Source organism: Notechis scutatus, chromosome 5 (genome assembly GCF_049901735.1).
Source record: "Notechis scutatus isolate UNSWTSFEM ecotype Mainland chromosome 5, rNotScu1.2, whole genome shotgun sequence".
In the NCBI taxonomy this organism is placed as follows: domain Eukaryota; kingdom Metazoa; phylum Chordata; class Lepidosauria; order Squamata; family Elapidae; genus Notechis; species Notechis scutatus.
Window position 1 is genome coordinate 21950470 of NC_142013.1, and position 18049 is coordinate 21968518.

General features: G+C 36.8%; 1 protein-coding gene and 1 long non-coding RNA gene across 29 annotated transcripts in view; one reads left to right on the forward strand and one right to left on the reverse strand.

Annotated features, from left to right (window-relative positions):
• The window catches only part of ATP8A2 (ATPase phospholipid transporting 8A2), a 367147-nt gene that overhangs the window by 206321 nt on the left and 142777 nt on the right, over window positions 1-18049 (reverse strand). For all 28 annotated transcript variants that reach the window (XM_087966309.1, XM_087966285.1, XM_087966283.1 and 25 more), the window contains one exon: window positions 2030-2202. In XM_087966309.1, the coding sequence (XP_087822435.1) occupies window positions 2030-2202 (173 nt within the window). The remainder of the gene's footprint in view (window positions 1-2029; window positions 2203-18049) is intronic.
• LOC148130399 (uncharacterized) overlaps window positions 1-18049 on the forward strand; it is a 103620-nt gene that overhangs the window by 6766 nt on the left and 78805 nt on the right. The window lies entirely within an intron of this gene.

Below are 18049 nucleotides of genomic sequence, written 5' to 3' on the forward strand. Positions count from 1 at the left end.
CACAGTCATGGGCATGCTAATTTAAATGAGCATACCTCAAAACATTCATGCCTTGACTTTCTCCCATATCAAATATACACGTCATCGCAATTATTGGTTCAGTGTATTTTTTGTAACATTGAAGAAATCTTATAAATCTGAATTGTGGCTTCTCTCTTTACATAGTCAGTCTTTGTAAGAGCAATCTATATAGGCAAATTAATTCCCATCTCCAAAGTCTTAGTGTGAGTTCCTTGACTGACAGCATGGTTGACAGCTTATAATTTCCTTCTATTGCCAAGAATTTGCCAACATTAGTCATCCTCTTTCCATATGGTGGTGGCCAGTTTTAATTATCAGAGCATCTTAAGATGAAAATTTAAAAGTAAAAACAAGCAAAAACCCTTCAAAGGCTCCAAACACCCCACAGAACAATGTTTAAAAGGGCAATAAAATATTGATACTGTAAAATGATTCAAAGGAGAAAGAAAAGACATGATGTAATTTCAGTGGTTGAAGAGGGGAGAAATAAAAGAAAGTGGAGTGGAGTTTCTCCAGGGAGGAGGAGGAATGCCTTTAACAGCCTATATGGCTTTACAGAAACATTCCTTTCACTTGCCAGGTGCTCCTGGAGAAAAGAAAACATTTTTTATCCCACTCTGAGCTGCTTTAATCATACTCTTGCATGTCAAATAAGACTCTGCACTTTAAAGCCACAGAGGAAGAAAGCTGAAACAGAATTGCCACAGGGAAGAGGAAATTTCAAATTAAATAGTGGGGAAAGAGGGTAAAATTAGGGTCCATCTTTATTTCTTAACTGATGCTACAATATTTTATCAAATCTAGACAGACTATGGTTCGCAACTGTCAATATAAAATAGCATGCATTCAAAGGATTTAATGGAGCATTTATTAGGAGTTAGCTTTTCATTTCCACAGGGATGCAGTACTTCAGATGCATTTGCCATTCAACATAACTTTAAATATACTTAAGATATATGGTGTATTTATGCCTAAAGCCAAAGAAATAAAGTACTGTTGATGCTGGCTCTCAGGAGAAATCTTTAAAAATGAAAATGCAATAAATCTGGGCTTCGTTTGCAGAAAAATGGAGGTACATCACCAGATACGTTGATGTTCTATTCATTATCTGTATCAATAAGGTTAGTTAAAAAAATAAACAAGTGGTTGGGGTTAACAACACAGTGTATAGAAGTGCTGTCTCCAAGAATACTATTTTATATCAACACTAAGGACCTAACCAACGTTCATAACTTTTTCAAATATTTGCTAAACTCTCACTGCAATCATAAAGCAGCCATATGTTGGGAACATTAGCTGAGCGAATAATAACTGAATGTGAATAAACAAGACTATTACTTCAAAGGTCAATAGCAGTCAGAAACTGATACACAAAGCCAAACAAAAATCCAATATATCCCATATTGACTTGAACTCAAGTGTTATATAGCAAAGACAAGAACGTTACATTTTTTAAACAATCTATCTAATACTTCCTTAAGTTTGGAGTACATTTAATATACTTTTTACAGCACAGAAATAAGGGCGCTGCCGTGTTTAAATTAAATATTGAATCTGGCCATCCTAAAAGAGTCTGATGCTACCATTTATGCTTACGACTATAATCCTATACATACACAATATATAAAAGGTAAGGGAGTCCCTGCAGATTTTAGTCCGCTAATTGTTGCTGACCGTAGGGGGCAGTGTTCATCACCGTTTCAAGGCCATTGTCCAAAGATATTTCCGCAGTCATATGGCCAGCATGACATAACAGAGCACTTTTACCTTCCCACCAAAGTGGTACCTATTTATCTTGCATGTTTTTGAACTGCTAGGTTGGTAGGAGCTGGAGCAAGGATGGGAGCTCACCCCATCACATGGCACCCAGTTGTCGAACCTGGGCTGCCAACTTTTCAGCCAACAAGCCCAGTATCTGAACCACTGAGCCACGACGCCACCCTTTGAGTATGCAGTATATATTCTAAGGTAAATCCATTGAATACAGTGGACAAGTTGGATTTCTTACCTGCAACAAATGACAGCCTTGCAGGACAATGCTAGGTCCAAGAAGGATTTCCTTACTTCAAAGGAAAGGGCGTACTTTAGCGTCTGGCCATCTACAATCAAGGCAATATCATTTTCTTTGCCCAGTGAGTCTCCCAGATTTTCACAGTGCTGCGTTAATGCAGCTCTTGTTGCCTAAATGAAAAAAAGAGGACAGGGGAGGAGAAAACAAAATTTTGTTACCATTTTTGTTAAGGAGAACAACCCAAACCGGGAAGAATTTATTCAAGGAGGAATTTGGATATATTCCACATTTGTTATTGCATGCACATTACAAAAAAATGAAAATGCATGAAAAAGAAGGCGATATGGCTTTTAGATTACAGACATAGTCTACTCCAGTGATGGCTAACCTTTTCGGCACTGAGGGCCCAAAGTGCAGGCATGCGTGTGCAGCCCCAAAATGCAATACGCACACGTCCCCTATGCATGCATCCTGCCCCCCCATATTTGTGTGTGTCCCCTGCAGATGCGCCTCAGCAAGGACCCAAAGACTAGCTAGCCAGTGGGAGGCGCATGCGCGCACGCATGGCAGAGCTAAGCTGGGGCATCGGCTCGCGTCCCCACAGTGAGGGCTGTGCATGTCACCTCTGGCATGCGTGCCATAGGTTCACCATCACGGGTCTATTCTGATGTAAATCTTTCGAATTTCCCCAGTTATTGGATTTGTCATTAGCTGCTGGTAGGTGGCATTGGTAGAACTTGTGATATTTTCCTCCAGTCCAGAACGCACTGTGTGAGTTATTCATGTCCACATTAGGAGAGAGTTTGGACATGCAAGTTAATGCAACCTTCCACATAAAGAGCTAACAGAATGAACACGCAGCTCTCTCTCCTAAAGCTGTAAAATGCAGAAGTTTATACCCTAAATTACATAAACTAAACTGGGGTGTGTATTTTATGTTGATTTACTTCACTACAGGACTTTAGTTTGAGCTGCTTCTCATTAAGATGATAACTTTTTAAAGTTTAATTTTGCTACTAGCCTTAATCTGTTTAAATTAATATAAATCCAGTACTGGCTTCTGAAATGTTTCAATTTCTGTTTTTAACATTGGCTATATTTTATTACCATTATATTTGGGGGTGGTTTTTTTGGGGTGGTGGTGGTGGTAAGTTGCCTTCTTTTCCTTGGCCAAAGAACTATAAAACATAAAATCTGCCAGTTTCTGAATTGAGCTGATGTAGCACGAAATAAAAAATGCTAGCCCATTAGCCATATACTTCCAGACTATTCTCTTCTATTTCCAATCCCTGCATACTGGGTCCTTTCCAGCTTCAATACAATGAGTATAAAAAATTTAGTGACTATTCACCCCTTATAAAACTACAAATAATTATCTGTCCTTCCCATATCCCATCTCTTATCTACAAACAAATCCATAAAACTTCATTTTTTCAATTCTGGTGTCCACAAAAAGTCCTTAAAGGATTGCCAGAAGTAACAATGTATCTTGTTTTAACCTTGATCAAATAAAAGTAAAAGAAAGAAATATAAAGTTGTTTTAACATTCTTAATCTTTAGTTCATTCAAATATTGTCATAGGATTTGATTTCTCTTCATTCCTTCTTTGTTCCATCATACAGAATTCTCCAAGATTTCTACAAGCCTTCTTTAAATTAATCCAAAGGAAGAAAAAAATGTCCAGGTTGTTCTTTTGAGTTATCATTTGTATTTTCCTTTTGTATTTTAAAATATCAGCAAGTTTATTTTATAGATCCAGTGAAACATCCTTTTTCAAGTCATTCTCTTGGTTTGTTAGCTGTAAATGCACTTTTGACACTATTTTTATATTGTCAATAAAATGTGTTCTACATCTGTTATTTCTTCAGCAACAGATTTTGGACATAGTCTATCCACAGAAGCAGATATTTTTTACTAACATTGTTGATGTTGTGCTACTAATTTCTGATTCCATTCTTCAAAAGTCTATTTCAGTATTTTTATTGCTATAATGCTTTGCCTCAGTTTGCAGACTTGTATTTTTTCCTCTACCTAAAATCTTTAGTTCCTTCTAGTATCTAATTTTTAAAATCATGAAATTATTTATCTGGGTTATGTCAACCACTAATTTAAAGAAGGCTGGAGAATTCTAATTAATTAAAATCTTCCAACGTGAAATGCTTTAGAGCAGTGGTGGCTAACTTTTTTTGGCTCTCGTGCTGATAATTGCACCCATGCTCACTTGTGCGCTCTTGTGTGCCAACACCCAGAAAGCAATGCATGCTGGGGGGCCCCACGACCCCTGCGCATGCACGCACGATCCCCCTCGCATGCCATATGTCTGTGCATGCATGTGCGACTCCCTCCTTGTGCTCCGCACATCTGCGCATGCACACGAGATTCCCCCTTGCGTGCGTAGTCTGCGCATGCATGCATGATTCCCCCCTCATGCACCACACATCTTTGCGCATGCAACTCCCTGCTCACATGCTGCCTGTCTGTGCATGTGTGCACGTTTCCCCCTCATGCGCAGCGTGCATGATCCCCTCATGCACAGTGCACCCCTGCACATGCGCATGCATCTCCCATGCACCCCCCTCTGCCCCTATGCATGCATGCCAGATACCCGACAATCAGCTGTCGGGTGGCAGCGTGCGCATGTGTAGTGGGGCTCTTTCAGGCGACCTCTTGAGTCCGGGGAAAATGGCTCTGCGTGCCACTTCCGGCATGCATGGCATAGGTTTACCAGCACAACTTTAGAGGGATGAACCATCTTGTTACCTTCATATTCCATATTTGCCATCAGAGGACCTCTTACTAATACCTTATTTTGTTTAGTGTTGGCAACTAGATAAGGACGTCCGGTTATGACCTTGCAGATGTGAGCGGTATAAGCCTCTAGCGAACAAAGGAAAGCATACTTCCCATAGAAGAGAAACCCAGAACATTTATACCACCATCCTAAATGTGTTCTTTTCTACTTCTGATTATCAAATAAGAAGTTCTGGGCTTCCCCTCTGTGGGAAGTATCCAAATGGAGCCAAGGATTGTTTTCTACTTAGAGGTTTAAGTTTGTGGCAGGTCTGACACAAAGTTGGAGAATAAATTGTTTAAAAGTGACCTGGATCCAATCCAATATCTGTAATTAGTATCTCTGAATTAATGTAACCTTAACTAAAGATCTTTAAATCTATGCTTAATATTCATAAACAAATCAATTCTAACTTTTCCCTAGATGGGCAGATACTAAAGCTGAAGCTCAAATACTTTGGCTATCAAATGAGTCGACAGGAGACATTGGAAAAAAATCCTGATGTTAGGAAAGATTGATGGCAAAAAGAGAAGAGGACCAAAGAGAATGAGATGGTTAAATAGTGTCATTGATGCAATGAATGTGAATTTGAGCAAAGTCTGGGGGGGCCTGCTATACTATGTTCCATGGGGCCACAAAGAGCCAGGCACGACTTAGCAACTGAATAACATATCAGAGTTTAGATTATTTCCTTTTATAATGCTCTAAATCAGGGGTGTCCAACCTTGGCAACTTTAAGACTTGTGGAATTCTGGGAGTTGAAGTCCACAAGTCTTAAAGTTGCCAAGGTTGGACACCCCTGCTCTAAATTGTAGATATAGCTGCAGAAAATTAGAGTGGGTGGAATTATATTGGTCACAAATAAAAGTAATATATTATGCATGATTGTAATCTTTTGCATGTTTTTGATGTAGTTTCATCCTTTGGTGAACGTATACCGGTTAACTTAAATATTGAACATATCATTGCTTTCGAGACCAGTCTATTCATATGGCTGTTGTGGGGGAAAATGAAAGTTGAAAACCTTCATTTTTAAAATAATGGGGGGAAACCAGGCTAGAAACTTAACAAATACATAAAGATCAATTTCCATCACTTTGAGAGGTAAACGCTAAGAATGAACATATATAAAACTCACATAGCATTATTCCTAGCTGCAAAATTAAATTCTCCAGAATAACTCTGTTTTAGAAAGCATTTTGTTCTAAAGAATTCTGGGAAATTTAAACCAGCAGCTGAAATGTGAATGACTTTTCCCTAAGTCGTGAAAATTACTCCATCTCAAAACCACAAAAGAAAGGCTGTTTCACTCCCATCCAAATTCAACACAGACTAAACATTTTGCTAAAGTTCAATAAAGCTGGAATTTGAAGCATTTAAAGAATGGACAGAATATTCCATCCATAGAATTAGTAATCATAATATCCAGCATGACTGAATAATCCTATAAATACAAAACTTTTTGTAGGGAAAAATGAGAATGATCTAATTAGAAGGATCTAATTTAATTTCAACAATGCAAGAAAAACAATGAATGAATCGACATTTCTCCTATTCTTTATGAAATTTAATTTAAAAAACTATTTTTGATGTTAACTGACAATATCCTGCATAATTATTAGTGGACTTCTAACAAAGCAGTATCTGAAATATATTTTCTAAAACACAAGTTATTTAACATGTTTCCAACATGTTTAACATTATTCTACAACGCTTCTAGGATCCAGCTGTGCTAATCACAGCATTTTTGTCCAGTGGGCTACCCGATGCCCTTGAAAATGTTTCCTTAAATAAAGAAAAAAAAAGTTGAAAATGTTTTTCATTTACTTTAGGCACAACATAACCTAAACCTGTTTTTCTCAATTAATCTAATTTTCCGAGTTAACATGACACACTAAATTATATACTAAGCAGACATACCAGGTGGGTAGGTGAGTACAGCTTAGCTTTCAGACCTGCTAATGGGTCATAAGTGGCCATCTGCTGAGGAGAGCAGAAAGGATAAGGATGGGGAAAAAAACATCCGCTTATTTTGTTTTTCAGTTCGGGGGGGAAAAGGAGTCCAACAGTGGGAACTGGAGCATGTCTTCTATTATTTTTGAAGCAAAAAATGCACACCAAATTTTAACTACAGCTAATTCTTGATTTACAATCTACAATTGGATCAGAACTTCTGCTGCTAATCAAGGCAGTTAAATGGACCGTGCCCATTTTATGATGGGGTTTGCTGAGTGAATCACCAGTCATTATGCCAATCCAGCTTTCTCTGTTGACTTTGCTTGGGAAGTTCGCAAGCGGTGATCGTGTGATCCCTGGATTCTGCAACCCTTGTGAATGGGTTACCAAGTACCCAGATTGTGATCACATGATTGAAGGATGTTGTGACAGTTGTGAATGCAAGAACCATCGTAAGATACTTTTTTCAGTGCCGTCATAATTTCAAACAGTTGCTACACAAATGGTCATAAATTGAGGACCAACTGTATTTTGCTGTCCGATCACACACAGCTTACAGATTACCTATCCCTGCTTAATGAGATATGTGAAGAATCCCTTTGTGGATGATATAAACTTATAATTTTACTATTATAAGATACAAACCTAGCTATTTATAGTTTACACAACAAATGCTGACAAGGTGTAGCTTAAGTATGATAAGTAAACCCAGATTGAACAACAAGCAGGAGGAAAAAGCCAATGTTCATATTAAGATACAGCAAACCTCCCATCAGGAATAAGCTGATGAACTACATAAATTACTGATTGAAATTAAACCCACCGAAGGGCTAATTTAATCAACTGGAAACATTCCATGTTATCTTTTAACCCATGCTGGGAAAATATTTAAGGATATGCATTACTATCTTCCTCTCTGCTAATGCTCAGCAAAAAAGAAAAAAGAAAATCCCTATTTAACAACAAGGAATTAGCCACACTTTAGATAGATTGCTAGCCAAATCTCGGGGGAATGGCACAGTTTGTACACTGATCCTAATCCAAAAAAATGAGAATATCCGGGGAAGGCTTAATTTTTCCCTTTTCCCAAAATATAAACAAGCAATTGCAAAAGAATACATAGAATACATACTGGTGTATTTGTATGCATGGGCATACAAATACACCAGTGCCAATAACAGTTAGAATTAGTTACATTGACTACCATGCTGACTGTATCAAAAGTAAGCCACGCAACCCAATACTCAGCTTTTACCCTCAACCACAACCCTACCTCAACCCATCCACCATCACCCAAGACTAGGCACGCACGCCCCAACTACCTCAATTCCAACTACTGCCGGCCTTAAATGCAAAACTACTCAATGCAAGAAGCCTCGTGAATAAAATACCTGAATTTCTCTTCCTCCTAAATATGGCTAACTTGACATTATATTTGTCTGTGAAACATGGCTCAATGCATCTCTCCCGACTCCATTACCACAGTAAGAGACTATCATGTTTACCGATCAGATCGTGAAAATCGTCGAGGAGGTGGTGTTGCTATATTCTATAAAAATCCTTACATCTAAAAAATATCCAAGTTACCCAGGAGCTTGCCCTTCCTGAAACCATCATCTGTGAACTATCCTTAAATATCACAATTCGATTCTTACTATGTTACAGAGCACCTGATTATGACATCGAACATGTAAACAAGCTAAATACATTACTAACATGGGCTGCATCCTGCCCATACCCTTTTATCCTTCTTGGTGATTTCAATCTACCTCATATTGACTGGACCCTAAATGATTGTACAACTGAAATCATACACACAACCTTCTACAATGCTATTACAAATCTGGGACTGGAACAACTAGTAATCAACAACACTAGACTAAACAACTGCCTCGATCTCATCTTCTGCAACAGTTTGAATTTAATTTACGGAATACAAACTAAAGAACCCTTTTCCAGTAGTGACCACAATATGATTGACTTTTGTCTCAACATACGTCCACACAAAAATCACCACAATGATGTAATCCCTATTGTAACTTCAAAAAAGGCAACTATGATCTTATAGACAACGATCTCTCATCCCTTGATTGGCAATCTCTATTCACTGGATGCAATACCGTTGAAGACCATTACAACATATTTTTACTTGAAGTCAAAAGAGTCATCAAACTATATGTTCCAACAACAACTCCCAAAACAAAACAAAAAAGCAGATTACCCATATCAATAAGGAAACTTCAATCCAAAAAGAGATCACTCTGGCGGAAAAACAAATCTGGTCACGTTGCCAATTTCAAAAACCGATACAAACATTTATGCCACCAGATAAAGACCGAATGCACCAATTATCACATTAAACAAGAGGAAAACCTTCTAAGCACCAATTCCACCCGTGCTTTTTACAATTTTGTAAACAACAAACTAAAAGACTCAAGGTCCATCCCTCCCTTGATAGGACCTGATGGTAAAGACTGCAACGACGACACCATTAAAGCCAACATCTTTAACACATTCTTGGCTCAGTATTTGTAAACAGCAATGGATCATGCCCAGTATTTCCTAGCCGTACCACAGATAACAACAATGATCTAATACATATCGATTTCACAGAAGACAATGTTGAAAAATCACTACGCAATCTAAAACCATCTCTATCTATTGGACCGGATGGAATATGTGCCTACTTCTTAAGAAAGCTATCCACTGCCATAGCCAAACCTCTAAGCATAATCTTTGAAAAATCTTTCAGGACCAGCTCCTTGCCTAACCTATGGTCACAAGCCACAGTCATCCCCATCTTCAAAAAGGGAGACCCAAGCCTAGTTGAAAATTACAGGCCAATCTCCTTATGCTGCGTCACCTGTAAAGTCATGGAATCAATTATTAACCAATCCATCATCCTCCACTTAGAGACAAACAACCTACTCTCCAATAAACAATTTGGTTTCAGAAAAACTATCCTGTAATCTGCAACTCTTACACTGCAAAAACATATGGACGACACAACTCGACCAGGGCAAAGCAATAGACGCAATCTACATAGACTTCTGTAAAGCCTTTGATTCAGTGGTACACGACAAACTACTCCTAAAAATAAAATCCTATGGTATCTCTGGACAACTGAATAACTGGATAGAAGCATTCCTGTCAAACAGACAACAAATGGTCAAAATCGGGAGCGTCCTATCAAATCCAGTACCTGTCAATAGTGGTGTCCCCCAGGGCAGTGTTCTAGGACCAACTCTCTTCATACTCTACATAAACGACCTCTGTGATCATATTAAGAGCAATTGCGTTCTCTTCGCTGATGATGTAAAGCTGTTCAATACCACAGACAATACTGCTACCCTACAAAAAGATCTTGACTATGTATCTGAATGGTCAAACAAATGGCAACTTCAAATCTCAACAAATAAATGCTCTGTCTTACATATTGTCAAAAAAAATCAGAAAATAAAATACAAGCTGAATAGTCAAGATCTTGTTGATGACCCAAGCTCTGTAAAGGACCTTGGAATACTCACCTCTAATGATCTAAGTGCTAGAGCCCACTGCAACTACATAGCCAAAAAGGCATTAAGAGTTGTTAACCTAATCCTACGTAGCTTTTTCTCTGGTAATATCACACTACTAACCAGAGCATACAAAACATTTGCTAGACCAATACTCGAATACAGTTCATCAGTCTGGAACCCTCATTACGTATCTGATATTAGCACAATTGAGAAGTCCAGAAATATTTCACAAGAAGAGTTCTCCACTCTTCTACTCGTTGTAGAATACCTTATGCCACCAGACTTGAAATTCTAGAACTAGAAAACCTTGAATTACGCCGTCTTCGGTCTGACTTAAGCATGGTATATAAAATCATACATTGCAATGTCCTACCTGTCAATGAATACTTCAGCTTCAACCATAACAACACAAGAGCACACAATAGATACAAACTCAAAGTAAACCGCACCAAACTTGATTGCAGGAAATACGACTTCAGCAATAGAGTGGTCAATATCTGGAATACTCTACCCGACTCTGTAGTCTCTTCCCCAAACCCCAAAAACTTTAACCTTAGACTGTCTACTATTGACCTCACCCCTTTCCTAAGAGGTCTGTAGGGGGCGTGCATAAAGCGCACCAACGTGCCTACCGTCCCTGTCCTATTGTTTCTCTTATTCTTTTATTTTTCTTATATGTACCCATTTCATGTATTCACAACTATGTATACACTTATACTTATTATCTTGTAAACAATTGGCAAATCAAATAAAATAAATAAATAAATAAAATAAATAAATAAAACTAAGTCAGAAATAGGAAGATTCATTCATGGAACTATGTTAACATCAGTCAAATCACATTGTGACTTAATGCCACGTGACAATCCAGCCAACATAAATTATGGGTAAATTCACACAATATGTGAAGACTGAAATGCCATTTCACCATTTTGTGCTACAAATGCAACCAGTATGTTTAATGTACAGATGTATCCACACAACATACTTCTGTATTGTTAGTATATCTGGTTTATGGCATTAACACAGTTGCCTTGCAAGATACCTTGAACCATAAACATATACATGGCAAACATGTGGCTCAGAGTCCATGGGGATTAATGTGATATGCATACCTGGATGTGGGCATTGACTTATTTGTCATAGCAGGTGGCATCTCCTATTGACCTTGTCTGATCATAAAAAGTAAAATTGAACTGGATAGTAGTCTACAGCACCAAGAAATGCCAGGACAGTTGCCTAGGTGGGGATGTGAGCTATCTATAAGTATCCTGGAAAAGGACAGTGGCAATCTACTTTTGCACTGTTGACAAAAGAGCTACATAGAACTGTGTAATAACCAAAAAAGAAAAAGAAAAAGCAACATCTTCTTTCCCTTCTTAAAAATCTAATCCAAACATTCCATTATCTTACGATTCCTCTAACCTGGAAATCAGGTGCCAATGAACAGATATATGTAATTGGCTTCTCATCCTGAACAGATAGATATATGTAATTGGCTTCTCATCCTGAACCTCTCCTCCAAGATGCACATGATATATTTGGCTATGGCACAATCATAACTATTCAGGCACATGCTTGGCAAGATTGTTCTATAACTAGACCACATTTATACAGCACACGATGAGATTGTTTGCTTATCCATAGTTGATTACATAAACTTGGGTTTACACAACACAAAATCCTTGCAAATCTCTTAGTCTTAGGTGTAATGTGTGAACCCATCCCAAAACAAAACAGAGCATGGCTTCAGCTAAAACGGCAGGATAGACTTGGAGAGAAAAATGAAGAAAAATGTTAAGTGTAAAATCCTGTTCCTTATACCACGAGATACTGAAGAATGAATGCAGCATTTTAATTGAAGTTAATTAATAGAGTACCTGTTGCTAGATTTAACTTCATCCTAAAAGCCTTGAAAAATTAAACACTTCAATATTTTTCATCTACGTTTTTAAAAACCCACCAAGCAAACTGCAAAGCTCCTGACATATACCTTTGTTCATGTACAATTCACACACACTTGTGTTTACAAAAAAACAAACGTTGACTCTTCTGACCTGTATAAATTGAATTCTATTCTCCAGAGCATTTCATGTTGATGAACGGTAGGGCACTGTTGCAAATCTTGGCAAACAAGACCATAATTTGTTGACAGGCAGGGAATTACAATAACCTAAAGCGGAGCTCATGTGTGGTCCACACTTGGGACCACATCCCGTGGTTTGGGAAGGAACCTTGTGATGGTTTGTTTGAATTTCCTAACTTTCTAAATCCTTTTAGAAAATATTCCATCTAATCAGCACTACTCAGCAAGTGAACAAACAAACAAAAAATCCTGACAGGTTGACATTCCATGGGACCATATTCAAGCCATTTAAGAAACGATGTGGATTTTAGCATAAAAGAGAGGAAATGACCCATTTTTTTAGGATTGTGAAAGAGTGACACTGACCCTTGGATCTACAGAATTGGCCACCACAATGAATTAGAAGAAGTCTCGACAATCCCTATAACCACTTCCACAAGGATTGCTCCAAAAGGCTGCTAGCCATATTGATGAGTGAGCATTGTAATCAATTTAATCAGATGAACTGAAAAAGTACAGGTCTTTTGGTCCTTGGAATTTTACTTCCCTAAACATGCAACAACAGATTTGTCTTCCCATTGTAGCTCCCAAAGCAACAGTGTACATGATGATTACTTTTCATGAGTGAATCATGAAAGCTAGGAACTTCATTCTGTATATAAATAAAAGCATTTTCCTCTGATACACATGGAGTTCTCTCAATCTTATCCTGGGGCTTTTATGGGTTTGAAGAAAATCACTTGGTATAACTTATACTCATTGTTCCATCTGTGTTTCAGAGACTGAGCACTCTCTGATTTGATTTGCCCAACGTAGAAGGTCATAATTTGGTTTGTTTGGGTTTAGTAAATAATGTTGTGTAAACTCAATGCATTCAGAATTAGCTTGCCTGAGAGGTAGTCCTTGACTTGCAGCAGTTCATTTAGTGACTGTTCAAAGTTACAACTGCACTGAAAAAAGTGACCTAAGACCATTTTTCACACTTGCAGCATCCCCATGGTCATGTGACCAAATTTCAACCATTTGGCAACTGACAGTTGCAGTGTCCCAGGGTCTCAGCTGGTCTTCTGAAAGCTTGCAGATTTACACGCAAACCACCATACAACAGCAGAAAGCAGTTTTGAAGGTGTTTGATGTCAAACAACAAACTTCCCAACCGGCAAGAACGGCATAAAATCTAGGTTAGCGCTGGAAGCTTATACTTCCAATGCTATTTAAAGGTATAAACACATCCACCTAAATGCTCCTATCTCCTGTACTTGCCCCTAATTAGCCCCTTAATTAGCTCCCAGTTACACCTAATATGTCCATTGTTTCCTATCTCTGCAATCTAGCTTTCGCCTATGAACCCTACCTACTCATGAGTAAACTATATATCCAGATTCCCCCCCCATCATCCGTTGCAGCACTACAGTCGATTCCAAAAGCCGCAAAAGGATGGGGTTTCCCGGATTCCCCCTCTCGTTACCATCGACCATCCTGCTCCACCGATGATGGGTCTGACGCAGCTAAACAATCCCGGAAGTATATAGTGTCAGGTTTCAGCGGCTCTTGCAAACATGCTGACGGGCTCAGTTTATCTATCAGCACTAACGGAGCCTAACACAGGGTCTTCTGATCACCTTGTGTGACCTTCTTACAAGCAAAGTCAGTGGGGAAACCAGATTAATTTAACAACCGTGCGTACTAATTTAACAATTGCAGTGATTCGTTTGACCACTGTGGCAAGAATTGTCGTAAAATGGGGCAAAACTCACTAAACAAATGTCTTTATGTCTTTAGCAACATAAATTTTGGGCTCAATTGTGCTTGTAAGTTGAGGACTACCTTTATCAACAAGAACTTTCAGAAGATGGTTATCTGCTCCCTTCAACTTTTTGCCATAAAAGATGACCCTACATGTAATTTATGATTACCAGATTTTGAACTCACTAATCATATGGACAGCTGCTTTCTTTTCATTCCTGAACTATTAAAATCATGCAGATGACTTTTTTTTTTTGAAAACTGCACCTCATAAGGCTGACAATGTGATAGATATGAAAGAGAGACACAAATATTAAATTATTCAAGATTGTCACCAAAGAAAGTTTCAATATGCTGTCATGCGGCATATAAACTTAAACAACAAATTAAGATCTGGAAAAATGGGGCAATATGCAGTTATCATTAACAGGAAGAATTGCAGCGATTCAGATGAATATATTACCAAAAATGTTGTATTTATTTCAAACAATTCCAATAAAATTAGAAAAAAATATTTTGAAGATATTAATAAAATAGTATTGAAATACATATGGCAAGGGAAGAAAGCAAGAATTAATATAAAAATGTTACAGGATGTGAGAACCAGAGGTGGGTTTGGGCTACCTAATTGGGAAATATATTATCAGACCACGGTATTAACCTGGTTGAAAGAATGGATTACATTGAGAAACAGAAGGTTGTTAACGTTAGAGGGGCATAATCTGCAATTGGGCTGGCATGCATTTCTATGGTATGGGTGAAGTAAAATACATGGGTATTTTCAAAGACATATGGTCAGGAATGCATTGTTATTAGCATGGGAAAAAACTAGAGAATTTCCAGTCTGGTTATCAACAATGGAAGCACTTATACACCCAAATATTTGTAAAATGGGAACTATTGCTAGATATAAAGATATTTTAAATGAAAAGGGTGAGTATTTGAATGTGCAGAGATGAATAGGTTAACATTGGTAATCAAAGAAAAAGATGGAATATTACATGGTATGGGATTTATTTTATCAATGGTTGGAAAATAAAACAAATTAAAATAGAGTAGATGAATATATAGAGAAATAAGATTGTTTTTTAAAAATAGATATATTAAATAAGAGCTATACGAAAATGGGATTATTGTTATATTGGTAAGAAAAGTATTAATTATAAGTGTTAGCACAAGACATATGTACCCAGTTGATACACGGTTGAAATGAAAGATGGAATTATTGTAAATATAAAATAAAAAAAACTTTAAAAAAAAGAATATGCTGTCATGGTATGTTGTCCCTTGGCCTTTCAAAGATTTATTAATAATATTTTTGAGAATTTTCTGGCTAAATTAATAATATTGTTGAATCATTTATTAATTTATCATGAGGATCCTTGCTTTGACAATAAATGCTGTCAGCTTTGAAATTCAGCTGCCACAAAATGGGGGGTAGAGGAGTTGAAAAGTTCAAGGTAATTCTGTATGTTGTACTAAGAAATTCCAGTTACAGTTAATTGGTTCTTGTGATTTATGAAGTGTAGAAGTGGGAGGAGAGAAGGTGGATTCTGTGTCACACGAGAAAATACTTTCACTTTGGGAAATTGCCTTAGACGTACCAGATCTGTTTCTAAATAAATCATTTGGAGAGAATATGTCTCGGAGTGATTGAGATCATGGATGCTTTCTGGATGTCTTATATTTGTTTTAAAATTTGTATTAAGATTTTGGTCGTTGGAGTTGGAATGACATGATTTGAGATTTAGGTGGCATGACTATTTATGGTATGATAATATTAAGGTTAATACAGATATAATGATTTTTGTTAGGTGTGCCATATTTAAGGTTTGAAATAGGACTAAAGCAAGATTGACTCCCAAAATTCTTTTATAATTTGTCACCCCAGGAAGCTCATTTAAGAAGAGAAATGTGATGATGATTTGTTGACTTTTTTGTAGAAGCACCTAAATTGAAACTAAGAGAAGAATTGGAAATGAAAGATGTTTAGTTGATAGACTTATAAGAATAAGAAGAAATGTATAAGAAGAAATGATTTTCGAAATGAGAAAATGGATTTTGATGTAGACTTGTGTTCCAGTAATGAACATGTTATTACTAAGATGTATAAACTTTTACTGAAAATGGATAGATTATAGATTGAATGACCAAATGGGCAAAAAACTTTGGATATACTTTAATGCTTGATCAATGGGAGAATATGTGGACCAAATGATTGAAATTTACACTGAATTATAATTTGAAATAGGATTTTTATAAGATGTACCACTGGTATTTAACACCTGATAAATTATCGAAGATGTTTAAGACAGCATCAAATATATATGCATGTTTGTGAAGGTAACTTTTACCATCTTTAGTAAACATGTAACAAAGTTAAGGTAAAAAAAATTGGAATGAGATATGTATCTTAATCCAGATAATTTTTAAGATAAACACATAATTGAAACCAGAGGTTGATAAACAGATTCAAAGGAAATATGGGACTTTGTTTCTATACATGACAATACCAGCAAGACTCTTGTATGCACAAATTCCTACAATGGAAGAATGGATGGTAAAGCTAATGTAATTTGCCTGAAATGGCAAAACCGACTGCTTTGATTAAAAAAGAAACTTTGACTAATCTTTTTTATACTGGAAACCACTTGAGCTTCTTGCTAGAAACTGAAAGAAATGAAAATTTAACTTTGGGATTTGACAAGTAGAATTGTTTATGATTATAAAAACACTGTGCATTATTGTTGATTTTAGAATAAGAGGTCCTTTGTATCTGTAAATAAGAAGAAATAAGAGGTATTTTGTATCTGTGCTGAAGAAATAAGAAATTATTCCTTTTTTAACCCTTTCCCCTCTTTTTCTTCTTTGTCTTTCCTTCTATACTCCTTTTATATTTTGTTGAAACTTAATATTTTTTAAAGGAAGTTAGCTTGTATATATTGTCCAACTTGGTTGGCAATAGCTCTCCAGCGTCCCAAGGAGAAATCCTTTGGAGCATTTGCTAAGTGATCATTTTAGCTCATACAAATTGAACTTTTAAACTTCTGCTTGGAAAGTAAGTACTCTGCCACTGAATTAAGAGTATCTGCCCATTTTCTCCTTGGCTATATGCCTTTAGAAGGAACAGTTATTCTGCCAAGCACAGAATTTAACTGTGGGATAACACGGGAGCCTGTCAAAAAGGCCACTTTTGAGATCGAAAACAATGCTACTTGTGCCATCAGGTTATTTTTAACCAATTAAATAGGTCACATTGACCAAGAAAAAAAGTGTTTAAGCCTCTGAGTTTCGGAATTATTCCCTCCAGCACTACTACCTACTCCCCCAAGCACACCAAGCTATAATTAGTTCTGCACAAAGGAACACGCAATGACAAAAAACAGATACTCTAAAAGCAATCCAGGTTTGAGAGAGGAATAATGGGAGAGTTATTGAAGTGGAGATGCTTTTTAAAAAAATTCTTTATAATGATTTCCCTCACTTTATGGCATCCATATAAATAAAATATTCTTGCCTATTCCTACATTCCATGTCTGGCTGTAATAAAATACAGATATAGCTTGAACTATAGTTTATTTTGTTATTCAAAAGTTTTTGTTAATGCCTTCAAAAGAGCATCTCCAACACTTTTTATGACTACAAAGGATTGTTTCATAAATGTCTCTTACTCATCAACAGCATCTAAAAAAAGTAATTTGCCCTAGGAAATCAGTTAGGAATGGGACATTTTGTATGTTTATATTAGAATATTGTATCTGAATATTTGAATAGGACTACTACTTACTCTCTCCCAATATATCTGAACTCTAACATTTAAAAAACACAAAATACGATGAATTGCTTTGATGAAAACAATAGAAACATAAGCTAAGTATTCTACATTATTATTCTTATAAAATGCTTGTTAGCACAAGGTT